Source organism: Exophiala dermatitidis, assembly GCF_000230625.1.
Source record: "Exophiala dermatitidis NIH/UT8656 unplaced genomic scaffold supercont1.4, whole genome shotgun sequence".
Classification (NCBI taxonomy): Eukaryota; Fungi; Ascomycota; class Eurotiomycetes; order Chaetothyriales; family Herpotrichiellaceae; genus Exophiala; species Exophiala dermatitidis.
Genome location: NW_008751649.1, coordinates 1,825,194 through 1,851,788, shown reverse-complemented (window position 1 = coordinate 1,851,788; position 26,595 = coordinate 1,825,194). Strand labels below are relative to the sequence as shown.

General features: G+C 54.1%; 10 protein-coding genes across 10 annotated transcripts; 5 read left to right on the top strand and 5 right to left on the bottom strand.

The window, feature by feature from the left end:
- The first annotated feature begins 299 nt into the window (after window positions 1-299).
- Window positions 300-2,852, top strand: HMPREF1120_04985 (aquaglyceroporin like protein). Its single transcript, XM_009159134.1, has 3 exons — window positions 300-1,627; window positions 1,734-2,286; window positions 2,373-2,852. The coding sequence occupies exons 1-3, from the start codon at window positions 1,107-1,109 to the stop codon at window positions 2,550-2,552; spliced, it is 1,254 nt and encodes a 417-aa protein (XP_009157382.1). The 5' UTR covers window positions 300-1,106; the 3' UTR covers window positions 2,553-2,852.
- HMPREF1120_04984 (cyclin-dependent kinase 8/11) lies at window positions 1,602-5,370 on the bottom strand. The gene has a single exon (XM_009159133.1). The coding sequence runs from the start codon at window positions 4,599-4,601 to the stop codon at window positions 2,853-2,855; it is 1,749 nt and encodes a 582-aa protein (XP_009157381.1). The 5' UTR covers window positions 4,602-5,370; the 3' UTR covers window positions 1,602-2,852.
- A 264-nt stretch (window positions 5,371-5,634) lies between these two features.
- On the top strand, window positions 5,635-7,060 carry HMPREF1120_04983 (uncharacterized protein). Its single transcript, XM_009159132.1, has 2 exons — window positions 5,635-5,964; window positions 6,053-7,060. The coding sequence occupies exons 1-2, from the start codon at window positions 5,839-5,841 to the stop codon at window positions 6,956-6,958; spliced, it is 1,032 nt and encodes a 343-aa protein (XP_009157380.1). The 5' UTR covers window positions 5,635-5,838; the 3' UTR covers window positions 6,959-7,060.
- HMPREF1120_04982 (uncharacterized protein) lies at window positions 5,653-9,004 on the bottom strand. Its single transcript, XM_009159131.1, has 7 exons — window positions 8,735-9,004; window positions 8,601-8,681; window positions 8,346-8,377; window positions 8,260-8,297; window positions 8,137-8,209; window positions 8,023-8,089; window positions 5,653-7,976 (listed from the first exon to the last, which is right to left on the bottom strand). Exons 1-7 carry the CDS (start codon window positions 8,771-8,773, stop codon window positions 7,320-7,322), a joined length of 987 nt encoding a protein of 328 aa, XP_009157379.1. The 5' UTR covers window positions 8,774-9,004; the 3' UTR covers window positions 5,653-7,319.
- A 127-nt stretch (window positions 9,005-9,131) lies between these two features.
- On the top strand, window positions 9,132-11,907 carry HMPREF1120_04981 (uncharacterized protein). The gene has a single exon (XM_009159130.1). The coding sequence runs from the start codon at window positions 9,387-9,389 to the stop codon at window positions 11,589-11,591; it is 2,205 nt and encodes a 734-aa protein (XP_009157378.1). The 5' UTR covers window positions 9,132-9,386; the 3' UTR covers window positions 11,592-11,907.
- On the bottom strand, window positions 11,709-14,400 carry HMPREF1120_04980 (uncharacterized protein). Its single transcript, XM_009159129.1, has 2 exons — window positions 13,830-14,400; window positions 11,709-13,774 (listed from the first exon to the last, which is right to left on the bottom strand). The coding sequence occupies exons 1-2, from the start codon at window positions 13,851-13,853 to the stop codon at window positions 11,972-11,974; spliced, it is 1,827 nt and encodes a 608-aa protein (XP_009157377.1). The 5' UTR covers window positions 13,854-14,400; the 3' UTR covers window positions 11,709-11,971.
- A 249-nt stretch (window positions 14,401-14,649) lies between these two features.
- Window positions 14,650-19,566, top strand: HMPREF1120_04979 (uncharacterized protein). The gene has a single exon (XM_009159128.1). It carries the CDS (start codon window positions 15,230-15,232, stop codon window positions 19,058-19,060), a length of 3,831 nt encoding a protein of 1,276 aa, XP_009157376.1. The 5' UTR covers window positions 14,650-15,229; the 3' UTR covers window positions 19,061-19,566.
- On the bottom strand, window positions 19,381-21,124 carry HMPREF1120_04978 (brix-domain ribosomal biogenesis protein). The gene has a single exon (XM_009159127.1). The coding sequence runs from the start codon at window positions 20,882-20,884 to the stop codon at window positions 19,544-19,546; it is 1,341 nt and encodes a 446-aa protein (XP_009157375.1). The 5' UTR covers window positions 20,885-21,124; the 3' UTR covers window positions 19,381-19,543.
- A 158-nt stretch (window positions 21,125-21,282) lies between these two features.
- On the top strand, window positions 21,283-24,203 carry HMPREF1120_04977 (glycyl-tRNA synthetase). The gene has a single exon (XM_009159126.1). The coding sequence runs from the start codon at window positions 21,462-21,464 to the stop codon at window positions 23,568-23,570; it is 2,109 nt and encodes a 702-aa protein (XP_009157374.1). The 5' UTR covers window positions 21,283-21,461; the 3' UTR covers window positions 23,571-24,203.
- Window positions 23,930-26,589, bottom strand: HMPREF1120_04976 (uncharacterized protein). The gene is made up of 2 exons (XM_009159125.1): window positions 24,705-26,589; window positions 23,930-24,453 (listed from the first exon to the last, which is right to left on the bottom strand). Exons 1-2 carry the CDS (start codon window positions 25,443-25,445, stop codon window positions 24,118-24,120), a joined length of 1,077 nt encoding a protein of 358 aa, XP_009157373.1. The 5' UTR covers window positions 25,446-26,589; the 3' UTR covers window positions 23,930-24,117.
- Between the last annotated feature and the right edge of the window lie 6 nt (window positions 26,590-26,595).

Here is a 26,595-nt window from a genome sequence, read left to right as displayed (position 1 = left end):
GGCAATACTCCCAGGTACCTACTACTGCTATACTAATTCTTATCAAACCCTTTGCGATAGCCTCCACTGCTACGACCGCACACCGCAGTAATATGACTATGACGTCTCGCGACGCCAAGAATCATCCAGCTCGGAGGCGTCTCGGGGATAACTAGATCCGCTAGCGGCAGTTAATGTGTGCAGTCTGTGTGTGATTGGCCTCCCGCAATCACGCACTGCCGGCGTCAGGGTTCAACTCGAAGTTTTCAAAGTGCCGCTGACGTCGATCGGCGTCCATGCACTCGATCTTTACTCCCCGGGATGGCATTTTCCGGTCTACAACAGCAACGCAGTCAAGCCTTGGAGTCCAGTCGTGCAACATCGAGAGCACAACATCAGCTCGAGCTGCACAACTTGCAAGCCTCGAATATCAAATATCAAGCGTGTTCATGTTGGCTACCGTATCGCCATCGGACGGAGAAAAACGCACTGCTGGGCCACATGGGACTTTTATTCACAGTGGTGGAGTATCGTCAACTGCTAGTGGAAGTAGTAGTTGTATATCGCAGTCCCAGTCCCTGCCACCCCTGCTTACACGGCACTGGCAGACGCAGCGGTGGGAACGCTCGTGGAGACAAAGCCCCTGCCACCGACTACTAATCAATACCTGGCTGGGGATCTGCTACCACCTAAGGTACCTACTAGCTAGTATGTGTGTGCAAACGCGATGTTCGTGGGTCATCTGATGCGACGGGGCGGAATAGTGCACACATCTTTCTACAATCATACGAACTACTGCTAAGATAGAGCGGAAACCGATTTGCTACTAAATAGTATGGGCAGTGTCCCCTCCTTCTCACCCTCTTTCCATTCTCCTGCGCTGCCTATCCTACACCTGTCTCTGTGCCGAGTTTTCATCTTGTCTCGGTGGTTGCTATCCTCCGGAGAGATTCAATTTATGCTGCAAGCTGCCACGGTCAGCTCTCAGCATCTGTCGCCATCATCATCAGCGCTATATTCGTGAGCTAGCGCAACCAACAACTTGAGAACCGGTGCGGGTTTCCGCCACAAGTCGTCAAGTCCAAGTCACATTTCAGAGTCAGTCAGTCAAGCTCATTCTTGACTTGATGGATCCGTTTGAGAAACCCAAACACCTCCACGCCTCGCACATTCCCCAACTCCAGCGGGGACAAGACTCGTCGTCCTCGTCGCACCCAGCCTCGGACGAAGTCACCGTGACGCACCACGAACACGAACCCTACGAGCTTGACGACTTCTCAGGCCACAACAAAAGATCCCAGACCATGGCTCCCTCCTCTCAGCCACATCCTACCGCGCCATCCGGGCCGCAACAACAGCCCGGCATGGACCCGAACCCGATGACCTCGTACCCCTACCATTCGGAACACGGCCCGCCGATCGACAACATGCTCAAGTACGACGAGGCCGAACAAGACTACCAGCACCACCGGAACCTGTGGTGGTCGCGCGTGCGCCATCACCTACGCGACCCGTTTGCCGAGTTTGTGGGCACGTTTATCATGATCCTGTTTGGAGACGGCAGCGTCGCTCAAGTTATGTTGTCCGCCAACGAAAAGTTGCCGGCGAGCAGTCAAAATAAAGGCGATTATCAATCCATTTCTTGGGGGTAAGTTTGGTTTTTGCCCCGAGCTCTTGTCTAGACAAACTCCTGCCGGAGTCAGCTGAAAACTAAAGCCAAAGATCGCTAACTGAACATTTTTGTTATTTACCAGATGGGGCATTGGCGTCATGTTCGGCGTCTACGTTGCCGGTTGTGCCGGAGGCCACCTGAACCCGGCCATCACGTTTGTCAACTGCCTGTACCGCAAATTCCCTTGGTACAAATTGCCCATTTATGCCTTCGCCCAGACGCTGGGCTGCTTCTGCGGCGCCGCCGTCATCTACGGCAACTACAAGTCCGCCATTGACGCCTACGAAGGCGGTGCGGGAATCCGCACCGTGCCAGGTTACTCCGACACCGCGACCGCAGGCGTCTTCTGCACATACCCGCAACCCTTCCTGACCAAGACGGGCCAAGTGTTTTCCGAAATCATCGCCAGCGCCGTTTTGGTCTTGGTCATTTTCGCCCTCAAGGACGACGCCAATCTGGGCGCCGGCAATCTCGTGCCCATTTGTCTGTTCTTTTTGATCTTTGGCATCGGCGCCACCTTGGGCTGGGAAACAGGATATGCCATCAATCTGGCCCGAGACTTTGGCCCCAGGCTGTTCACGTATTTTGTGGGCTATGGTCATGAAGTCTGGAGCGCTGGTGGCTATTATTTCTGGGTATGTCCTGAACTCACTCCCTTGTGACGGAGACACGCACCTCTATTTTGTCGATTGGAATGCTGATTTTTTTGGTCTTTGTCTAGATCCCCATGGTTTGTCCTTTTATCGGCTGCACGTTGGGTGGTTGGTTGTACGACACGCTAATTTACACGGGCGAGTCACCCATCAACACTCCCTGGATGGGTCTGAAGCGAGTGGTGCACCCGAGTAAACAGGGCATCAAGGAGGCCATTACCGGCCACCCGGCGGATAAGCAGGTCTGATCCATCGGCAGCCCGAATCAATCCCCCCTTGCGCGCACCTTGCACGTGCCGCCTACCTTCCGAAACGACCCATTTTGACGGCCAAAAGTAGTCCGCCCTGATTTCTGGGTGTGATATATGTAACACCAGTCTGTTCCAAAAGGCCATCTATGCTCTCTGTATATGTATACGAGATAAGAGCGAAATAGTGTGGCTGCAGAAAATCTTGGATAGCGCAGTACCATAACAATGGTTTCCTCCTTTGAGATTGGGAACCTTTTCTCCACGTGTAATTGTTATCATGAAAGAATAGTTCCGCAATCAGTTCTTCTGTTTCTTCTTCTGCGGTCCGCCTTCCTCGTCGTCACTGAGCTCGGCATAGATGGTCTTTGGCTGCGTCTTCTTCCAGACATTCGTGAACATGGGCTCCTTTTCGGCCTTTTCGGCGTACTTGAGCAGAGCTTCGCGCGGATCTTCTTCCCGCATGGAGCTCAGCGGGATCCTCTCCTTGATATGACGCTCGTCCGGCTGGCTTCTGGCGAAGGGGGTAGATGCTGGGATATGCGGTCTCCGCGGGTCTCGCGAACGGCCGGACGCAGTGAGTCCGATGGTCGGGTGCCGCGATGCGAAAGTGCTGCCCTGGATGGCCTCGCTGCTCGTTCCCGGGTTGACGATCGCGTCGCCAGAGACGCCCTGCGACATGTCGGTGGTCAGGCTGGGGTCGTCGTCGACGTGGCGACGTTTCGGCGGCTTCGACATGACCATCAAGGCACCCTTTGTCGAGATCTTGGGGTTGAACAGCATGTGCGTCTCGGCGTTGGCGCTTCCCGTGATGATTTGATTCAGCTTCTCGTGCCACAGCACGCTGATGAGGGCGGACCCTGGGGTCACCGGCGTCACGAGCTCTGGCTTGAGGGTGGCTGGGTTGAGGATATACAGGTCGCCCGACTCGGAACCTGTAAGAACAGAGGACGCATTGGGAGCAAACATGATGTTGGAGGTTGGGTACTGACTCGACGTGGAGGTGTGCGACGTGGTGTTGACGGGCTGTTTGAACTTGCGCGTGTCCCACAGCTTGATCGTGTCGTCGCCGCCCCTGGTGATGACCAGCCGGCCGTCGGGACTGATGTCCACCCCACCGGTCCAGGTGTTGCTGGCATGGGCCTGGCTGATCTCGGCACTCGGTCGGTTGTAGGGCCCTTCGCCTCCCCACATCACCAAAGACCCATCGAGCGCGGCCGCCACAAGAAGCGTATTGCCACCTTCCACTTGACTGCCCCAGGCCACGGCGGTCATGCGAGTCCGTCCTGCCGAGCCGGCCTGCTTGGATTTGTGCACAATGACATCGCGTTGTTTGTTCCGCACGTTGACGTCCCAGATGCGTAGCGTGCTGTCCGTCCCTGCCGTTACGCATAGGTCGTAGTTGTGAGGATGCCATGTGCCGCTGGTGATCTCGCTGATGTGCCCTTTGGTCATGTGCATGTCGCGAAGATACATGTCTCCCTTGACAAACTCGACCGACATCTCACCGTCGCGGGTTAAGATCCTAGCTTGAGGTGTCGCCGTCACTACCAGAACCTGGCTCGGCGAGTTTGGGTTGAACTTGGCCACGTGTACTGGATGCGTCTCTGAGTTGGCGGACGACTTTGTAGCGGTCGGATCAACCGATTTGAAGGCCCGTAAAGTGTTGGGAGTCATGGTTGCGAAATCGTGCAGCTTGATCGTACAGTCGGTAGACCCGGTGATCATCCGTGACCCAGCGGGATCCACGGCGATGGTGGTGACTGCCCGGTCATGCGTTTTGAAAACAATCTCATGAGATGTCGGGAATTCATCTTCATAATCGGAGTCGTCAGACTCAGAGTCCGCGTCCGAGTCTGTGTCGGAATCCTTATCTGGATCATGGCGTACGTCCTTCGATTTTGCAGATATTGTTTGGTCCGCCTCGGACTGTCCAGGCACTTTGCGCCGGACGCTTTCTATCTGTGCCGTTGGGTCGAATTCGCCACCGGAACTACCGAACGACGCCGGCACAAAGTGTCTGAGACTCTCTTCGTCTATTTCGTCCATTGTAAGGATTTGCAATCGCCTTTATGGCAACCTGGCAATGAACAAGAAGCACGAGTCGATCGTCAAACCAGGACGCGGCTAGGGAGAACTGAAAATCGTACGGTAGCCGTCCCAACCTCAGAACTGGGGCTTGGCCATCTGTCAGAGTAGTTACGAAGTCCGCTCGGACGTTCAGACAACAGAGTTTCCCATGCAATGAAGTAGACGTTGAAGAGTCTCAACGCCAGGAAGTCGTCCGCGCCGGTCTTGGCATATAAATTGCGTTTCAATGCCAAATACTCATCTGTTGACATATGTACGGCCGGGCAAGGGGGTTGAAGCGTCGCAGCCTTTCCCCGCCACCTAGGTGCCCGCCAGCGTGAGATACGACAGATGATATCGCAACCTTTTGTCTCCACCGCATATAAAGCTAGCGATCCTTGGAGGGCTCACTCCAAGAGGTAATGCTCATAACGCCGAATTGGAGCTTGTCTCATTCCCAGCTGTCGGCCATCGCAGGATACAACACCAGAGAGCTCAGCCGAAGCCCCAAGTTGGAGGAGATTGACTAGATACACACTGCATGGAGTAAATTTCTCCATCACACAGAGGCCTAACTAGATCTAGACTAGAGCCTGCAAATATACAGTTATCATTGGCTAGTTCCTTCACAAAATTGACTTCTACCTACAACGCCTCCTACTCGACCCCTACCGATATAGCTAGAGAACTGTAGGGGTATAGTAGTATGCCTATACAACTGCAGCAGGGGTCCAGTTAATAGGCGTCTGGTAGCAGGCGTACAGTTATAGGCTTATAGGCGGTGTAGGCGCTATCGGGGGCACACAACATTGTAGTTATAGTTGTTTGTAGGCGTTATAGGCGAGCGGCTGAGCGGCGCTAGTACGTATATAGTTAGGGCCCCGTACGCTGGAGAAATTGCTCCCTGTGCAGCTACTAGTGTAGTACTAGTGGATCTCAAGTTGGAGACGCCGAACTTCGAATTGATGGCCGCGGCTACAACAAACAAGGCTGACCAATCGGCCACGGCCATGCGGGGGTTGTTCAGTTGGACGGCCTCACTGTTGATGTTGGGCGGCTTTTGATTTCTCATTCAATAATATAAACATATACGTTCTTCTACTACACTTCTCTGACTGATTGCGAGAGTGATCGTCTGTATCCCTTCGCATTGATATTACAGTGGTGCCACTTCCAACTTCATAATAACCACTGCCAACCACAGCATCCTATCATCATGGCATCTGATAGTGTGCTCACCATCGACGGCAGCAAGTTCGGACCTGCCGTCATATCTGAGGAATCCAATGCCTTCAACAAGTATCTGATGGACATCATGGCCGGCGGGCCAAAGTGGTACGAAGTAAGTGCTACTTTTCTAGGATTCCATCGGCACAATTTCTTGTCCTGGGCCTCTGACTTAAATGCTCACACAACTACCATTTTCCCAGGTTGGAGCGCAACGGTACCGTGAAATGCGTGCCGCCGGCGAGACTCCGCTGCCCAAAGCCGTATATCTGGACTCTGCCGAGTCGTTCGACATTCCCTCCAGGGACGCCGACCGAACGATCCCTTGTCGGATCCTGAAGCCTCAGAACGGCAAGTCCGCCAAAGCGATCTTCATGCACATTCACGGCGGCGGTTGGGTCTTACAGGACGAGAAATCCCAGGATCCGCCGCTGCAGGCCATTGCGCAAGACACGGAGACCATGGTCATTTCGGTCGGTTACCGCTTGGGCCCGGAGCATCCTTTCCCTGCTGGTCCCAATGACTGCTATGACGTGGCGGAGTGGCTTGTCGACAATGCCGAAGCAAAGTTCGGCCTTCCCATGGCCTTCGTTGGGGGTGAATCTGCTGGTGCCCACCTCAGTTTGCTGGTCGCTCTGTATCTGCTACAACATCACGACCGGAAGTACGCCGATTTTCGATTCAAGGGCCTTCTGCTGCACTTCGGGTGTTTTTCATTGATCTGGACGCCCAGTGTCTACAACTTCAAGAAGCCCGAGGTGTTGGTCCTGGACCGTGACTTGATGGACCATTTCATCGACGCTTTCTGTCCCGGCATGTCTGATGAAGAAAAAAGGCATCCTTCATTGAGTCCACTCTATGCGGATCTGGAGCCTTTGCGGGGCAAGCTGCCGCCGGCGCTTTTCACTTGCGGCACCGAGGATTGTTTGCTCGATGATACCATGTTTATGAGCACGAAATGGTTGATGGCCGGCGGTCAGGCCATAGTTAAAATCATTCCTGGAGCTCCACACGGCTTCATTTTCTTCCCACGCAACGTGAAAGGCAGTGGTTCCGATGAGGGAATGAACGCTGTTGAGGACTTTATCCGATCAAAGCTGAGTAGCTGAGTTTTGAATACAAGGTATTTAGATGGAGGTCCAATGGGCATTGCAGGCTGTTTGTTATGATGAATACAATCTTTAGTAGGGAACAGAGTTTCATGATTCGGACGCACAAGGCTGGTTCACGAGTTCTGCCAGTTCGTAATGGTGGTTGATCATCCCAGCCATGCCTGCCTTCGTAACTGTCTTTCCGTACATTCAAATCGAGATGTAGATGTCCCGAAGGCTGAGAACTGTGACTGTAAACCAGGGACAGACAACGTCGTGCCGATTTCGGTAGGATAGACTTCTTGCTGTACGGCCCAGAGCCTATACATGCTGTTGAATAGTCAAACACCGCCTTGGAGCCTGGACAAGTCCTTGCCGATCATTCGATCATGTCGACATCGTCTCCACCCTCAGGCCGGGCTTCTTGCGGGGCTGGAGCGCCATTGTTCTGAGTTCCTCCCTGGGTGTTGCCTGCACCACCCCAGTAATCATCCATTTCGGCATCAAGTTCCTCGACAGTCTTGCGTGGTCTGCCGTTAACCAGTTTGTGGCTATCTGCGTCTCTAGGAGCCCTTTCTCGTCTCTCGCCTGGTCTTCGACCTCCCCGATGACTCGAGCTTCGATTGTCACGCTGGCCGGGAATATATCGATCGATGTTCTCGGGTGCTGGTCGGGTGGTATCAGTTCTCCGGTCTCTCGGTTGGCCTCTGCGTGGGCCGCGCCTAGCGACCCGGTCTTCCTCCACTTCTTCCATAGGACTTGCACTCCGACGTCTACTGCGCCCACTTGGTGCTTCAATTCGATCAAAGAGACTCTTCGGATTCTCCACCCGATCAAAGGGGTTGTCCCTCCTTGGCAGGGGAAGAAGCGTAAGCCGGATTGGTTGGCCTTTGGCGTTGGCACCATCGAACTCGCGAATGGCTGTCCTGGCATCGGCGACATGCTGATAAGTGACAAACGCGACACCTTCTGAGCGTCCGGCTCGATCATAACGGAGTTTAGCGTCCATGACAGGCGCAATGCGCTCGAAAAGATCCTAGTCGAATCAGCATCTCCTTTAGATACCATGTCAGCGGGCTTACATAGATGTCCTCTTCAGTCAGGTCATAATGAAGATTGTCGACACGAAGTTTGGCTGGAGGCGGATTTCTGGCCAGGTCAGCATAAGTTGTGCATGAATTCCCACAGCGTCATACCTATCAGGCTCTGGCACACGGTCTCGCACTCCTTTACGGTCGTATCTTTCTCTTGGTCGATCATAATCGCGGCCTGTGAGTTGGTCAATAGAGGCAATTATGAGGATCTGTGATGTATCGTACTGTCCGGCTCGTCGTCATATCGATCGTGGACCCAGTCGCTGTAACTAGATTAGCCCGAGAGCTCATCTAGATAGGGCCGAACTTACTTGTCGAGATTCGTTCGCTCATCTCTTGCAGACTGTAGTGGAGGAAGATCTAGTTAGCTGTTTCCGTCAAAACAACCCTGGCCCGCTCGCGTCGGATGCCCAAGCACCAGTCCAGTGAGGATTCGAGATGATGCGGCGATCAATCGGACCGGCGGACAGGCGGGTATCATGAAAGAGGAGAGGAGATTCGGACCTAGGTCATTTGGGTCAGCCAAAAGGGGTGCTTCGAGGTGTACCAGTACTTTTGACGCTCACCTTTCTGACTCCATCGCGAGGGTAATCATAATCGCGACGACGTGGAGGAGGAGGTGCTCGTCGAACCCGGGGTTGGCTTCGCTGATATCTCGTTAGTTCATGGCTTGATTGTGCAGCTGAGCTGAGCCACCAACCTGGCGTTCAGCAATTGTATCGTCTAGACTGCGATCCATACTGCAGATCGAGACGCTTGATCGTCGACAATGAAAAGATATTGTTGGAAGGCGCAGACGCAACTTAGTCACGCGTCAAGGGGTTTGTCGAGAAGCACTTTACTCCTAGCTGGGTTCGTGCAGCGGCTGGAAGGATCAACCAATGTAGGCGAGCAAACAACCTGAAGTTCAAGTTATAAACTTGTCGCGGTGCAAAACTCCACAAATGCTGTCTGTCCTGTCCGATCAGGCGGCGCCGCAGGATGTTTGTTAGTAGTAGGACTTTGCTTAGAGGGCCCTTTCACGTGACCCCGGCGATTTATGTCCCGCCTAAAGCCGGACCAAGTGCGCATTTTGGCAGACATCATTGCATGTATTGCGTCGATGGAGATTCAAGGCACTTCAACAACTAACACCTCCGCCGCATCTCATGGCTTATAAAGATCCTTATTGTCATATGTTTATGGTGCTTCGGGCAGGGCCTTTATGCCTTAGACATTGCTAGATATTGACCTCTGCTCATGCCGCAACGACGCCTGTTCGCATACCCACCCGCAACCCCTACGATATTTCCTGAAACCCTGTCTCTACTGCGATTCCAGGGCTCACACCGAGATCACTAGTTGTGGCATCCATGCACATACCTAACTCTCCTACCACAGCTGATCACCATCAGTTGCACCCCTTCATCTTCCTTCTCAAGTCCGGGGGAGCGCATCCTGGGGACGATGAGCAGTTGCAACAACGGTGGTCGTCATTGATTGGAATCATAACAGCAATTGTCGGAAACTTGCTTATATCATTTGCACTCAATACGCAGAGATATGCACATATCCTTATAGACCGACAGTGCAGACAAGGAAAGAGTCAATCTGAAAATGGTGTATTTTTGCGGAAGCCCATTGGATATGGCTCTGCCACGCAAGGAGATGCTGCGGCAGCACGGGAAAGGAGCGACATCGTTAAAATCGCAAGTGGCGGTGCTGCACGCAGTGGCTCCATTAGTCCCTCAACGGACGGGTCATTACATGTTCCGGATGACGTGCGGAAGCGACAAGATCGTCATGAGAAAGGCTCCGCGGAGGACCAGGACCGACCATCATATCTGAAATCGCCGTACTGGTGGCTAGGCCTGGTGTTGATGGTCATCGGAGAGGCCGGGAACTTCCTCGCCTACGGATTCGCGCCTGCACATATCGTCAGTCCTTTGGGAGTGGTGGCGCTGATATCGAATTGTCTAATTGCTCCTTTGATGCTCCACGAGCGCTTCAGAAAGCGCGATGCTTGGGGAGTCCTTATAGCCATCGCTGGCGCTGTCACGGTTGTACTGTCTGCGCAAACTAGTGAAGGAAAGTTTGGACCTGGAGAACTATGGAGGAGCATCAAGAGATGGGAATTCCTCCTTTACGTCCTCATCACCTTGTTACTCATTGGTGTTCTTATGTACGTGGAACCACAATATGGTCGGAAGACCATCCTCCTCGATCTTGGGCTGGTGGGCTTGTTTGGAGGCTATACCGTCCTATCGACAAAAGGGGTTTCATCGCTTTTGTCAGCATCGCTTTGGAAAGCATTTACCTATCCCATCACCTACTGCCTGGCCCTTATTCTGGTTGGATCGGCACTCATGCAAATTCGGTATCTGAATCGAGCCTTACAAAACTACGACTCAACGCAGGTGATACCAACACAGTTTGTGCTTTTCACACTCTCAGTCATTCTTGGATCGGCGGTGCTGTACCGGGATTTTGAACATACTACCGTGGAACAGGCGGTGAAATTCATCCTTGGATGTTTGTTGACGTTCTTCGGGGTGTATTTGATCACCAGCGGTCGAGAAGAGCAGACGGATTCCGATGAACTAGAAGACCACGAAGGGGACGAGACAATTAGACTGCTCGACGAAGAAAACGAGGATATAGATGTTCACACCTTCTATCCAGGAGAAGTAGGAGACACAAGTGCCTCTCGAAGCACCGAACGGCTGAAAACATCCCATGATGAGCAGGACGAACTAGAGGATCCAGACGGCCTATTGACACCTCGTCGCGTTTCAACGTCGTCCTCAGTTCCTTCCATTGCAGTGACGCCGGCCGAATCCACTGACCTCTTGAGTGTCAACCCTTGGGCATCCTCCACCCTGGGGGAGGACACACCTGCGGCGGCTCCTCAGACTCCCCAGCTTGGGGCCCTCCAGCAATCTGATTCGGGGTCAGGTTCAACGTCGTTCTTCACGCCCGCCACGTCAAAACCAGGAGGCCGTACGCGCTCAGTCCCGGCCAACCTGGAGTCTTCCACCATACAAAGCATACCCCAGCTTCCCGCTGCCGTCAGCCCCACCGGTTTCGGCTCAGACGAGGCATCTCCGGCGGCACTAGGGTTCCTGACACGCTCCGCTCGCGGAAGTATCTCACGGCTTCTGCCGGTGCCTGGCCCCCTTCTCCCACCTTTATCCTCGTCCCTTAGCGCGTTGGTCGCAGATTCACTGCTCAAGGGTGAAGGAGCGTCTCCATCCGCACGAGCTGCGAGCCGCCGCTCACGATCTGTCCACCATGCGCATGAGGACGGTCGGCGGAGGGGTATCGTCCCTGTCACAGACGAGGAGAACCCGCTGGGCCTGGATGACGCCGATCTCAGCCGTGCAACTACCCAGGAGACTATCCCTACCCCAGGCTCACACAGATATGACAACAATGAGGGAGACCAGCAGTATCGCCAGACTATAAGGGAGCGGCTGCCTAATCTCCGGGCTCTCAGTGAGACCATTTCGGGGATCATAGGACGTCCAAAGCCCAGAGGTGGCGGGAAGAGTAGAGATGTCTTTGATGACCAGCCATGAGAAAAGAGTGGCCGCCACTGCCACTGCCTTTGAGTGTCTCTCTGCACCCCTATTCCTTGTCTGAGAACAACCACTTGTCCACCTAGCAAGCCTTCTTTTTACATTCTAGAGCAGCAGTCGCGATGAAAAGCGGTGTCAATTAATATGTAATTCTCTTTAGATTCAGTCACTTGTTCCATTTACATGCAAGAATATACGTAGTATAATGCATGCAAGACATCCACGTGTATCTGGGATATCATATCAATGACTGTGCTGAGAGGGACCTTTGTTGTTGGTGAAGGCCCAAACAAGGCATTAAGGGCCTGCTCTGGCAGCCCAGCCACGCCACAGTAGAAAGCATTTGTTTGCGAGTCACATCTCTCATCTCTCTGTCAACATCAAGCACCTGATGGGCCAGGCTTGCCCATTACAGCCTTGGTCCTGTTGTCTTCAGACGGCTTCTCTGCTGCAGCCTTTGCGGCGGTGGTGCCAGGTTTGACCTCTCTTTCCCGCTCCCGTCTCGCCTTGGCCCCTGCCTTCAAGTTCTCCCATTTTTCCTTGTATCTGGACAAATTCTCCCTCAGTTTGGCGTTTTCGTCATCTTTCTTGCGTAGGCGCGCGTCACTCTTGCGCAGGATCTCTTCGAGCTCGGCGATTCTCTTGGCCATGGCCTCGTCCGAACCTGGCACGGGTCCAGCTGTGGCCCCGCCTCCTCCTCCTCCACTGTGCATTCCAACTCCCATACCTAGTCCAAGATCTAGGCCCATGCCTAGACCACCTCCTTTACTAGTCGACTTCCCGCGCGAATTCTCCGGAGAGAGAACTGTTGGTGTAGTGAAAGGTGACCGTTGTAGCGAGCGAATGCTTTGCGCGAGTGCCGCCGAGGATGTCTGCGCCGACATTTCAAACACGTGCAGTCGGCGGGACAGGGTGTCAACCAGTTGTCTTAGGGCATGGTTTGCCAGTGCGATCTCCTCCATGGTCTTCCCATCGACCTTGGCCTCGTCCGCACCGCCGCCGCCGCCACGACGATTGAAGCGGCCAGGTCCTTGTTGCGGGCCCCCAATACTCTCATGGGAACGGTGCGGAAGAATCATGCTCTCGGCGTCGACGAAATTGTCTTCTGAGATATTGGACAAATTCGACGGCTGCCGGTGATGTCGTAAGCCCCCGCGCGCCTCTTCACGGTCTACCCTGTTCATGATTTCCGCGTAGGATATGGTGCCCCCAGTCGTGGGGACGACGTAGAACGATTCCGCGGGATTATGCGACTGTGCGCCCGGCCCTGAAACTGCCCGGAGTGCGGCACGAGAGATCAGTTGCGAGTAGTCGATCGAAGGAGCGGCGGGGGTTGCACGAGCAGGTGTCTTTGGAGGTTTGGGTGATGCCTGTACGGGCGACTTGGCCGGCGATGCTGGAGTGGCCGTGGTGGCATTGGTGGCCAATGGAAGTCCTGCAAATGCCAGAGGTGCACTGAGTTTCGAGATCAGGTTTTCAAAGGTCGCGTAGAATTGTTGAAAGGGAGCATCCGAGGATTCCTCGTCGGTTTGCTCAGCAGTATTGGGTTGCGCCGTCTCTTGCTCGGTCGGTGGAGCCCAGGATGGCTGGGAATGTGATTGCGATTGCTTGGACATTGAAAGGAGAGCATCGGTCGTGCCTGTGCTCTTTCTAGATAGCGATTTGGCCCGGGCTTCGTCTTCAGCATTGTGTCCGTCTGCGTGCTGGTTAGACACCAAAGGAGAGATCGGGGTTGGCCTTTTCTGACGACCGCTCGGGATCCCTCGGGCAGACGCAAGATTGCTGACGATGGAAGATGAGAGCTCGCGGGCATTTGGCCTGAGGCCTCGCGGTAGCCTCGGGGGATGGACTGTCCTCTCTGGTGATGGCAGCCCCTCTGGCGCGGGCTTCGGCGGCGACGGCTCTCTCAGAGGCGCAGGCGAAGGGGAAGGACTGGCAGTTGCTGCCGGTGAGGCCTGAGGCGCATCTCCACTAGCGGCTGGTCTCTCATGGCTTGATCTCAATATTTGTCCAAGTTGCTTGTGATGCTGTTCTAACAGGTTCAGAATCCGTAAGGCCTCCAAATCGGACGTCCCTTGCGCGGCGCTTGCGAATTCCGCCGCTGCCAGATCATGTTCCTCACTCGCGGCGACTGGGTTGGACCGTCGGGTCTCGAGGGCAGCATTACGCGCATGAGCATGTGCCTGGAAGGTTATGCTTAGTAGATGAGGCTTCGTGTTGGCTGCGAGCAGGACATACCAGCGTCAGTGGTGCGGCCTCCATGAGACTATAGGAAGACGGTGCCGTAGGCCTGCGACGTCAGGTCTGTTCGGTTGTTTCCTAGTCGTCCGTGCCGAGCGCTTTTGTGTTGTATTTTCAGGGGAGATAGCAGCTCGGTTGAAACCTTTAGGAAAGGCGGCCGAAGTCAGCATCGACTCCTCTTTCTCGTGTTCGCATTCGGATTCGCATTCGTAGCCTGAAGGCGGACGAGACGAGGCTGAAGAAGTTGGAAGATCCTACTCGTAGTACTAGTACCGCAGTGTGGGGGAAGGCGGGCAGCTTTGAGGGTTCGGCCGGTGGATAGAGAGGACTAGCAGTAGGGACACAAGGCTGTGGCGGCGGTGGCAGCCTAGAACCGCCCGCCACTAGTTGTACGCCAGACAGAGATATGGTTGGTTGCACCTGTCGTTGCACCCTACAACATTGTACAGTGTTGTAGTCAGGGTAGAAATTATGATACATCACAGGCAGCAATGGAAGGTCGCTTGTGGTACCTAACGGGGGAATGACACTCGTGAGATTCTACCTACCTACCACTGCTGAGGGTCACTGCGCACCAGCCGCGTATGTCTACGCGTGGAGATGGAGATGAAGAGCACAGGTGCCCACCGCAGATTAGTACTACCTAGGTAGGATCTCGGGTCACCCACCTGTCTGCCACCGCGCCTGGCACCTCTCCTCGTTTAGGTGCTACATTGTAGAGGCGTCTCCTCCCCCCCAACGGTGCCTAGGCACCGTCTGACACTGCATTACCAAACATCCATAGTAGGATGCAGATTTTGCTAAGCACACGTAAAAGGAAGATTTTGACTGACGGCTGTATTTCAACTTCGCCTGAGGCGCCCTCCCTAAGGTCCAGTGCCTAAAGTAAGGTACCTACCCCAAGCGGGTACCCAACGATTGGCGTTTATACCCCCCAAGGTACGCTACGCCTGGCTACATGGACAAACTTCAGATCTGTCAACCTGTCATTCCTTTTGACCATGATGATGATTATTTCTTGCCTTCTCAGCATCATCCTCCACAATCCTCTCTGCTCATCCGTTACACCTCGTTTCACTTCCCTTCGGACGTACCTTCTCCCTACGTAGACAACCGCTTTTCGATTCTACGAGAATATTCTTACATCAAGTCCTTCATTAAAGAGCCTAGGGTAGCGCGTCTCCTTGCATTTCTCCCCCTGTGCATTGACCCCAGTGCGACCTCCTCTCCAATGCCTACGTGACATCACTCTGCCCATTGGTCACTTGAACCATACGGTAAACAATCGACACGACACGACACCACTGCATACCTACACCGACTCGACTTCGTCTTGGTGCCACGCTGTCTCGAATGACCACAGACTGTATCGATTTCTTGCCTCATGCGCTCCTACAATGCCGGAGCCCTCCCCTCAACTCAAGGGCATCAAGAAAGTGCTCTCGAACAGGAGACGTTCAGCCGACCTCCAAGGTGACGAGACAATTAGCGGGCTCCGGACGAACTCCATCGATTCCCTCTCCATCGATAAATCTCCTACAAGACAAAGTACTCGGTCTGTCAGCCAAGATGGAAGCAGCAAGTCTGGAAGCAGTGGTATGCGAAAGCTGCTGCCTGGACACAGCAAGAGGAAAAGGAGGAAGCTCAGGGAGGAAGAGTTGAAAGTCGTAGCAGATCATTTGGCACGGGGGCGAACTGGGTCTAAATTGAGCACAACTACACCGCCAGATGCTCTGAGCAGGCAATCCAGCAGCCTTGCCCCCGACGGTGACACCAGCCTTCTTACAGACGACTCCGAAGTGGAAACACCGCCGCTCGTTTCTCGCGACTCTCACACAGGCTACCTGACGATGTCTTCTCCCTTGGTCTCCACTGTGCCCGCTCGGAACAATGATGAACCAGCACAGAATTCCTCTGCAACGCGTTCGCTTGGAAACATACCGGTATTGCTGGAGCCTGGTCAAATAAGTGGATCACCATCTTCAAAGGGCGCCCCTCCACTTGAATCAGAATCAACTTTCAATGCAACGACATTGAATGACAGAGCAGGAGGTCAGGCGCCAGCAGCAGAGGACGAGAGCATGAGTTCATATCGGGGTGTGTCGCCCTCTCGCCGCTTCCGCGACGTGTTTGCAAAGGGTAGTAAGACTTCGCCCACGAGTCCCGAAAGAAGTTCGACAGGTATGGCGAGCGGCATTTCAGGCCCCAAGAGCAGCCTTAGCCTGGTCGCTGGGACGAGTGCAACCGCCGAATCGAAGTCGCAAGAGGCAAGCCCTGGATCCTGGACGGATCAAGGCCAGCTGCAAAACCATTCCATGCCCAATCTAGACACCATGATACGGCCATTGACTCCACCTGCAGCTCTGATCAGTACGCCTGTGACCACGGTCACCCCGCCTACTCCCACCGATACGAGGTTTGAAGAAAGACCAGACCCTCCGCAGTCAAATAAAGCCGGGGTAAATCCAAAGGACGAGGCAGGCATCGTGGTCAGCCCTTCGGGAAACATGATCTCCCATCGCCGCATTCGTTCCGCCTCCTCCATCACTCATCAGCCAAGCAAGTTGTCCACTTCCATGACGGCGCCTTTAACCCCAACAATGGAGGAGAGCAAGGCGCTCTCAGGGAGCGGAACTGGCAACAGGACCCCAAGTGGTGGCTTGTTCTCTTCCTGGGTTTCTGCAGCTCAAAATGCTGCGACCACCATCACCAACCTGACCGGCCAGAATCGGACACGGTCCGGAACCAATGCGTCTGACACTTCGGTCAAGCCGAAACCGTTCGAGCAATCCATTAAGGAAGAGGAAGAGGAATCAACCAAAAAGCCGCCGGAACCCGAAGTACCTCGGAAACAATTGGCCATTGAAACCATGGGCTCAGGAGACCTCAACTTCGAGCATTTGGGTTTGGAGCCTGATGACAAAGGTTCAGCCACCACTGGACCTGATCTGGCCGGACTACGAAAAGACTCTACGCTGGCCCGGGAGAAGGCAGCCGCGAAAGTCGAAGATCTTCTTGCGAAACGAGCCGTTTCGGCGGCTTATGAAAAGCCCACTGATGCCCAGACACCGGTGGCAGAAATTGCCGACCCTGTCGGGAATGTGAAGACTTCGCAGGCATTCCCAGGCACGTTGAGCGGAGAGAAGACGCCCCCGAATGGGAGCATCGCTGACAGTGACGGTACCACGATCAAACGGACAAACAGTGTTCGCAGTAAGCTGGGCAAAAGACGATCTCGTGGGTCTTCGGCGGCAACAGGGCAGTCCGCAATTGGTGCTATGATAGGAGCTAGCACCGCGGCTCTGGTGAATCCCGCCAAAGGGCCTCGTGTATCGGGTTTCACTCTGGCTCCGAAACTGCGGAATCGGAACTTTCATCAGCAGTTTCGCAGTGTGCCCGAGGATGATTACTTGATCGAAGACTATAGTTGCGCCTTACAAAAAGAGATTCTGCTGGCGGGACGGCTTTATATCTCCGAAGGACATATCTGTTTCTTCAGCAACATTCTCGGCTGGGTCACCACGGTCGTGATCTCTTTCGATGAAGTGGTCAGCATCGAGCGGGAAAATACCGCCGTGGTGTTCCAGAATGCCATTGCCATTCAAACATTGCACGCCAGGCATACTTTCCGAAGTTTATTATACCGTGAGCAAACCTACGATCTACTGATCGGAATATGGCGCGTCAGTCACCCGGCGAGTTTCCAGAAGAGCGTCAACGGTAAGCAGTTGGCAGCTGAAGAGGCCAATGTCAACATAGAGCCTGCGGCGGAGATTGTTGGAAGTGGTCAAGTCAGCGAAGGGAGCACAACTGAGGAGTCTGACTCGGAAGGAGACAACGACAGTGCAGAGAGTCTTGCGGATAGTAGCGGCAGTCATGCTGACAGCGAGATTGGCGACGGTAAGACAGTGTCGAGGAAAGCGTCAGGCATGAATGCGGCTGCTGTCGCGCAGACAGCTAGTGTGTTGGCAGGCACTGCCAGCGACGTTCCACCAGGACTTGCTCTTCAAGCAGGCGTTCCAGAGGCAGCTAAGGACTACCCTGGCCCTGCGACACATCCTCCAACGGACTCTACTGACATCGCCACACCTTACGACAAGGCCTTGAAAGACGAGATCATTCCTGCTCCTCTGGGCAAGGTCTACTCTTTGTTGTATGGTCCCGAATCCGGGCTTTTCGTCCGAAAGTTCTTGGCCGATGAAAGCAAGTGTACTGAGGTTGTACTTGAAGACGACAAGAAAGGTCTGAATGAAGAAATCAAGAGTCGACAATACACATATATCAAACCACTTGGAGGAAGTATTGGCCCCAAGTCGACCAAATGCATCACCACCGAGACTCTGGACTTCTTCGACCTTGAAAAGGCCGTCGTTGTCACATGTTCCACGTCGACGCCTGACGTGCCCAGCGGCAACGCCTTTAGCACAAAGACTCGATATTGTCTCTCATGGGGTCCTGGAAACTCGACGAGGTTTCAGATGAGCTGTACAATCGAGTGGACGGCAAAGTCTTGGCTGAAGGGTCCAATCGAAAAGGGTGCCAATGACGGCCAACAGCAATATGGAGACAGTCTGGTGAAGGTGCTCAAAAGTGCTGTCAGCGGCCGACCCAGAGGGACCACGAATGCTAGCAAGGTGTCCAAAACGACGAAGAAGAAGCGCAAGGGCGAGAAGAAAACTAAAGAGGAGAAAGTTAAAGCTGAAGAGAAGAAAGCTGATGATTGGGGACCATTAGAGTTTCTTCGGTCTCCATTGCAACCTGCTATTTCAGTCTTGAGGCCAGTGCTGAAGATGGAGGTTCTTGTGGCGATGCTTTCTGTCATGGTGATGATATTGTGGTTGCGTGGCCCGACAGGAGGAACTGGACTGGGTCCAGCTGCCGGACTGTCACAACCAGAGCGTCTCGCGGCCTACGACGTTCTCTGGGCCGGTCAACAAGATGAATTCTGGGAGTGGCTTGAAGCCCGTGCAGGGGTCGATACCGTCCTTCTGCGGGACCAGCCCCTGTGGGGTAGTGCGGAATCGGCAAATGCCGCAAAACAGAAGGGGAACCGGCGTCAACGGGGCAAAAACCTCAACTCTGTCCTTAGAGATGTCGAGGCTAAGCTACGAGAGGAGAAAATCGGCCAGCGGGAAATGCGGGATGCGATCAAGATCACGCGCGAGAGGCTGCACGTACTGGAGGATGCCATGGAGAAAGGAAAGAAGAAAGAACCACATTCATCCTGAACGGCAGCGCGCCTGCACCGTAAGGAGGATTGCTGCATTGTTATGGCTACGCCCCTGGTCTGACGGAGCATCGTCCAGGGACACGGTGAGGTCAGAGATTATGCTGCATCGAATGGGCTTTTGGTGGAAGAAGTCTGTCTCAAGTTTTTTTTACGCGCTACGGATAATGACATTTGCATCATATCCTCGCTATCATTAGGAGACCTTGGACAAGCTGGGGAACGTCGGAGTCGTACGTGTATGGCTTACACAAGTCCCCGTCCGAACGGCATGATTGTTTTGTGTGTATTCATCGGAAAATGTCATCGGTGTCATGGGCTCTAAGCAAGCGCTGTTGGTCATTATGGAAGCCATATGCTTTCCTTGATTACTAGTACCCCATTCAGGGGATATCAAAGTGTGAACTCGCGTAGTAACCGCTGGATCTCATATTGGGTGAATTGGATAGCAGGTTAGTTTTGATATTATTATCGTTAGGTAGTATCAAAGCTGGAACTTTGTCCTGGTCTTCTCCATCTTGGCCTTCCACTCCCAATCCTGGCCGCTACGTCTCTGAATGCCCTTATCAACACGTCTCAATTTCAAAGTGAAACGGGGGCCTAACTCCTGCAGGCCGGCTCTGATGCCCTCGACGCCCTTGACTTCTTTCCCATCGGGGCCGACGACGGACTTTTCTGTCTCGCGCTTCTCGCGGAAAATGTAGCGATGGCGGCGCACAAAGATGTAATCACGCTGGTTGTGCAGGGTCAGGACCTGGCGGCCCTGCAATTGGGGTGTCGCTGGGAACAGCGAGCGGAACAGATGGGCGGTCACCAGGCCCAGCGGAGTGGTGAAATTGTTCAGGATCAGTTCGGGCTTGTGGTCGGTGGCGCGGCCGTGGCCCGGGATCGCCTTGCCCGTGTACCAGTTGGAAATGGAGAAGTGAAACGTCGGTCCCTGAGGTAGATGGACGACCGTCATCCCGGAGGGCCGTTTCTGGTCCTCCTCCAGCACAATCACCGCCGTGTACCCTTGGTTATGGGCGAACGAAGAAATCTCCCTCACGGAAAACTTGTAGCCGTACCGGTGCGACGACCGTCGGATGTATTTGCTGTTGGGGAACAGAGAGGTCAGAATCGCCGCTTCGTCGTGTAGCGTCGAGTTGATGGACGTGGTAATAAGGATTTTGGGGTCTGGCGGCGGAGGCGCGTCTGGCGATAGAAACAGAGTTGGGAATTTCGCCGCCAACGCCGCGGGTGCAAGGGACAGATTGGTCGAAGTTGTCGACCGGGTGGGCGAGGCTGCACGGTCTTGTTCGGGCTGCCGTTGTTGTTTGCTTTTGCGCAATATCTGGGATTTTGACGGGAGCGGATCATGCGCCGCCTCGTGCGGTTCTAGGTCTTCTTCTTCTTCTTCTTCAGAGTGAGAGCCCCCCTCGCGGTCACTCTCGCTTTCGTCCAGCATGGAATCGTGATCTTCGTCGTCATCATCGCTTGGAGTTTCGTCCTCTTCTTCTCCCGCAAGCTCGAGTCGTTGTTCTTCAGCCAGTTTTCTTCTCTTCATCCTCTCCACGTCGTAGACCATGCCCAAACCGCCATCTTCGGGCTCATCTTCAACCTCGTCGTAGACACGTTTCTTGTCGATCGTGATGGGGATGTTGCGCCGCAGCCGCTCTTCGCGCAGTTGAGGGTTCTTGGCTTCTTCCTTTTTCCGCCCAAACCGCTCGGCTCGCTTTAATGCATCCCGCGCCCGCTTCTGCTTCAAGTGAAGTTCTTGTCGCTTTTGCTTGTTGGCTGTCCGGAATGGGAGGGCGGCTTTATCGGAGAGTTTGGTTCGGGACGGCATGGCTGCGTAGGTACAACAAGTATACCCTGTGCCAGTGATATAAGTATGCGCAGGTGGCTTATTCGCCGGGTGCGGTGTGTATGAAAATCAATGGATTTCCCCTTTGTATTGCCTCCTTTCACCAGGGCATGTCCTCAGGATGCAACAAGTGTTGGCGGAAGAACGGACGGCGTACAACGCAGAACAAATTCCCAACTTCGTCTCCTCTGGTAGTTGTACTTTGCCGGCCGGGAAAAAAGTTTTGGGCGCGGAACAAACCAACGCTACTGGCAGTGATAGCGGCCGATCATCTCTCCGCCAATCGTCGGGCACACTGCACTCACCGCAAGGCTGGACTGTCCCTATGGGTATGTGGCTGGTGCAGCCTTATCTGTGTCAGTGATTAGTCATCTGGGGCTGCGTGTTCGTGTGTAACAAATGCTATACGGAGAAAGTAGTCTCCGAACATTGCACCACAAATTTTGGTGACTCCTTCATTGAGGGACCACTCGTAACCCAGCTCCGCCGTCATTCATTGCCTGCGCTCACTCTTCGCAAGTCTCGCAGGAGTGCCTTTTATGCTCCCTGTGTCTCGTACATGCGCCCTCTGAGCCTGTTATCGAGAGCGACCAAAGGCCACCACTTTTCCTCGGAATTTGTGAGATCGTTCGGTTCGACATCATCTGCGCTCCGGTTTCAACCCATCAAAGCCAGCAAAAAAGCACCCGTCAAGATGGCGACCAGTACCACCAAGACCGGGCAGCCGTTAGATCGGGCAGCTCTCGAGCCGGTGCTGCGTCGGAGGATGTTCTACACGCCTTCGTTCGAGATCTACGGAGGAGAGCGTGGCCTGTACGACTACGGTCCGCCAGGCTGCGCCCTGCAAGCCAACGTGGTGGATTTGTGGAGGAAACACTTTGTCCTGGAAGAAGACATGCTTGAGGTCGACTGCACCATGCTGACGCCCGAGGCGATCCTTCAGACAAGCGGCCACGTGGAGAAGTTTGCCGACTGGATGTGCAAGGACCCCAAGAGCGGCGAGATCTTCCGAGCGGACCATTTGGTCGAGCAGGTCCTCGAAGCGAGGCTGAGGGCAGACAAGGATGCTCGTGGTCAGACGATCGAGGTCGACGAGGCCAAAGAGGCCAAGAAAAAGAAGAAGATTAAGGACACTGAAATCAAGAAGCTCGACGACGCCGTGGTCAAGGAGTACGAAGAGACTCTGGCCAAAATCGACAACTATGGAGGAGACGAGCTTGGAGACCTTATCAAGAAATTCGACATCAAGGGCCCAACCACCGGTGCTGATTTGGATCCTCCCAAGGCGTTCAACCTCATGTTCCAGACTCAGATTGGTCCCAGCGCTGACAAGCCAAATGGCTATCTTCGTCCGGAGACGGCTCAGGGCCAGTTCTTGAACTTTCAGAAGTTGTTGGAGTTCAACCAACAGGGCATGCCATTCGCTTCGGCGTCCATTGGCAAGTCGTTCCGAAATGAGATTTCCCCGCGATCCGGTCTCCTACGAGTGCGCGAGTTCTTGATGGCCGAAATCGAACATTTTGTCGATCCCAAGAGTGGCAAGAAACACCCTCGCTTCGAAGAGGTCAAGGATGTCAAGTTGACTCTTTTGAACCGGAAAACGCAACTCTCTGGCAGCACCAAACCCGACGTGCTGTCCATTGGCGAGGCAGTGTCTTCTGGAGTTGTGGACAATGAAACGCTCGGCTATTTCTTGGTCCGCATTCAGGATTTCCTGTTGAAGCTCGGGATCGACCATTCGAAACTGCGGTTTCGGCAACACATGGCCAACGAGATGGCCCATTATGCCGCCGACTGTTGGGACGCCGAATTGTTTACCACTTACGGCTGGATCGAGTGTGTTGGCTGCGCCGACCGAAGTGCGTATGATTTGACCGTGCACGCCAAAAAGACGGGAGCCCCGCTCGTGGTGCGCGAAACCTTGGCCGAGCCCCTTGTTATTGAAGAGTACCAGATCGACCTGGAGCGCAAGAAGTTGGGCCCCAAGTTCCGCAAGGACGCCAAAGCCGTCGAGGCCGCCGTGGATGCTTTGTCGCAAGAGCTGCGTGAGAAGTTGTCCCTGGAGCTGGAGAAGAACGGCAAGATCGAGGTGCAGACGCCTGGTGTGGGCAGCGGCACGACCGAACTCGACAAGGACCTGATCAAGATCGAAAAGAGGAAGCGAACCGAACATATCCGCGAATACACGCCCAACGTGATCGAGCCCTCGTTTGGAATCGGTCGCATTTTGTACAGTTTGATGGAGCATGTCTACTGGACCCGCGAAGGCGACGGCGCCCGTGCCGTCTTGTCGTTCCCCCCGACCGTCGCGCCTACCAAGGTCCTGCTCGTCCCCTTGTCCAGCCACCCGGATTTCAAGCCCTTCGTCAAGAAGTTGACCACCCGTCTGCGGCGCACTGGTATCTCCAACCGGGTCGACGACTCTTCTGCCAGCATTGGCAAACGATATGCTCGCAACGACGAGCTCGGTACCCCCTTTGGCATCACCATCGACTTCCAGACCGTCAAGGACGGTTCCTTAACGCTAAGAGAACGTGACTCGACCAAGCAAGTCCGAGCCAGTGAGGACGAGATCATCGCCGCCGTCAAGTCCCTGGTCGATGGGGAGGAGACTTGGGAGGATGTTTTCAAGAGATTGCCTGTGTTTGAGGGACAAGACCTCGAATAGACGGAGAGAGTGCGTCTGATGGAACAAAATAACGAGACGGCAAGTGCAGAGACGTCTTAGACACTAGGATTCCTTTTTGGTCAATGATGCTCTTCTGCGTTGCTCCTGTTTTCATAATCATGTAACCAGCTCTTTTCTTTTCTTTTGTTCCTCAGAAGAAAGAAAAAGGCACAACCTGTGATGGTGCCATCATTTGACCTGCCACAGCCGGAAGGCCAGATAGATTGAGCACCTCGGAGATGACGGCCAGAGCACCGTGGCGGGAAATCGCTGGGCCATGGACTCCAAAACTGAATCAAGACGTGAATGATAAAATGTTACAAAATTAAGCATGCCATAAAAAGAAATGGAACCGAATTGCAAAAGATGGAAACTATTTGTATAAGAAAGCATTCAAATGGAGATATAGCTGCCAGCAACAATGTACCGCAGCTGTGCTCAACTTATTGTAGAACAGGCAGAGACGTCCTCCCAACATGTTCGGGTGCCAGTTGTTGTGTTATACGGTTATAATATACCTAACCTAGCTCTACGCCTCGCACCTAGACTAGACAACACGCTGGGCCGCCTTCCTCATATCAGTCCTCCAGTCCTCGAAATAAGGCTTCATCAACCCCATCACCTGTTCCTTAGTCGGGTGCGGATTGGCCATGATGCGCAAGTACCAGTCGTCCTCGGCGGCCATCTCGGGTGGCTGGTACTGCAGCCGTAGTTTGTTCTGGGTTGAGATCGGGTCGACAAAGTTCTGGAACACCTTGCGTCGTTCGTCATTGTAGACGTCCAGCACGGCGTCGGAGCGGCCTTCCTTTAGGATCATGATCAGGGCTTCGGCGAATGCTTCGATGTCGAGGATGCCCGTGTTGAGGCCGAGGGCGCCAATGGGCTGCAGTGCAAGAAATACAGTCAAGTCAACAAATGGTGGCTTTGCATTGCAGGGCCAAAAAAGAAGGGGAGGGGAAGCGGAGGCTAGACGGATATATCTCTTTTTCTTTCTTTTCCAACCCCTGCTCCACAAATTCTGGGGCGTGTAAAACAGGGAATGTATGTACGTAGCCGGACGCTGAGAAGCCAAAGGACGAGAAGGGCTGCGCGCCACGGGGGTGGAATAAGATAGAGTCGAATATTTTTCCTTACCTTGCAAATGTGCGCGGCACCACCGGCCAGGAGAATCTTACGCTTGCGCATCGTTGGTGCAAGTCGTTGGTGAATGTTGTAGAGTGTGCGCCACTTGATTTCCACCTGCAGCGGTCGGGGGCCTGCCATGGTCCGCTCGTAGAGTTTGAAAATGTACTCGTCTGAGGTGAGTTCGTCGCCTGACAACCTTGCTTCAGGGTCCTTGGCCATGGCCCAACGCCACAATGTGGTCTGGCCAACGATGGGGTCTTCTAGAGGCGTACAGACGCTCCAATGCTTGCGATCCAGGAGGAAATGCGTGGGAAATGGGACGGCCTCGTTCTTGATCATGACATTGGTCGCAAACAGGCGTTCTGGCCACGTGTGGCCCGCGAAGGAAAGACCAAGACCCTTGCGAACTGCAGAGTGCGCGCCGTCGGTACCTACGGGGTATTTCGCGCGACATCTCTTTTTCTCGCCAGTCTTGGTGTCACGGGCCAACACTGTGACTCCTTCGGCGGTGTTTTCCAGCATTGATGTAAATTCGGTGTCGAAGTGGACTTGCACTCGACCACTCTTCAAACCCTCGCGAAGTAGCAGTCGGTTTAGCTTGCCTTGGGATAGATTCAAAATCCCATTTCCCGGTTTGAGTTCCGTGTCGTCTGGGGCAGCGAGTGGCTGTGAAGCGAGGATGTCTCCGAGTCTCTTGCCGCCTTCGCCATCGTCCTTGGGCAAGGTTCTCCAGAGCATCCCTCGAACCATGAACCCTTCCTCTCGGATCAATTTGTACAGTCCTATTTTCTCGAGATAAAGCTGTACGGGACCGTGATACCCGCAGGCACGAGGATCATCAGGAGGCCCTGATACTCTCTCGATGACTTCAACTTCAATGCCCGCCTGAGCCAGATGGTACGCAGCGAGGAGGCCCACGACACCGCCTCCGATGACGAGGACGGGCTTTTCTCCTCCTAATCAGATGGATTGGCACCATCGCGATTCGTTTGGGGCGCGCGGCTGTCGTTGGTAGTCATGCTGTCCGTAGAGAAGTCGTTGGGTTAGGGCCGGAGCAGAGAAGGGAGAAGGCTGCTGAGGAATACGGACTTGGGCTGTACGACTCGAGAAGACATGGTTTCCAAACCCGCCGCAGAGAGAGCCCCTATATACGTCTTTTTCGTACCGCCTCGGCACCCAGTATGGTGTGGACGAGCCCCCCTGCGACAATGACCGCTTTTAACCCCACTGGCCAGCAACCCGTTGAGACACGGTCATGGAAGCCCGCCCGCGTTGGAGTCGGCTTGAACTGAAGGACCGTCTGGCCGATTGAATGGGTCGATACCGCTCGGACCCTACTTGTTATGGGTGTTCCAAATACACGAAGAGCGCTTTATGTTGTGGGACCGCAGCACAAATGTGACCAGAGCCACTAACGGAAAGATCTATTCAGCCTCGTCGGCCGTCAAGTCAAGAGCACCAGTGCGCTCTCCATCCTACCAGCACGGCTTTCCAAGAGCCTGTTTAGCTTTGTGCAACATCACGAAAGCCTTGCATCGATCTTGCTCGCAGATTCGCTGTTTGTCTTCGCCTTGGCCGAAATTTTAAGCTAGTGGTTTCCCTGTGTCCAAACCACTAAGCATGAATTGAGGTCCTGGCGTACAGAACTGGTCGGTTGACCCTTGACTCCATGGCCGAGGCGTCGGTAGATGCCCCTCGGAAATAGACTCGATTGATAGGTAACGAGCCTTTCAACAGCTGCCGACAGTTCATGTGGACAGCGAGTACATGACTGAGACCCTGGAGGGTTATTCCAGGTGAGCAGCAACTTGTTTCATGCAACACAAAAGCTGTCGGTATGCATTGGATGGACCCATCATGTTCTATAAAGAATAAAAGTCAGCATCAGCGGTTGGAAGCA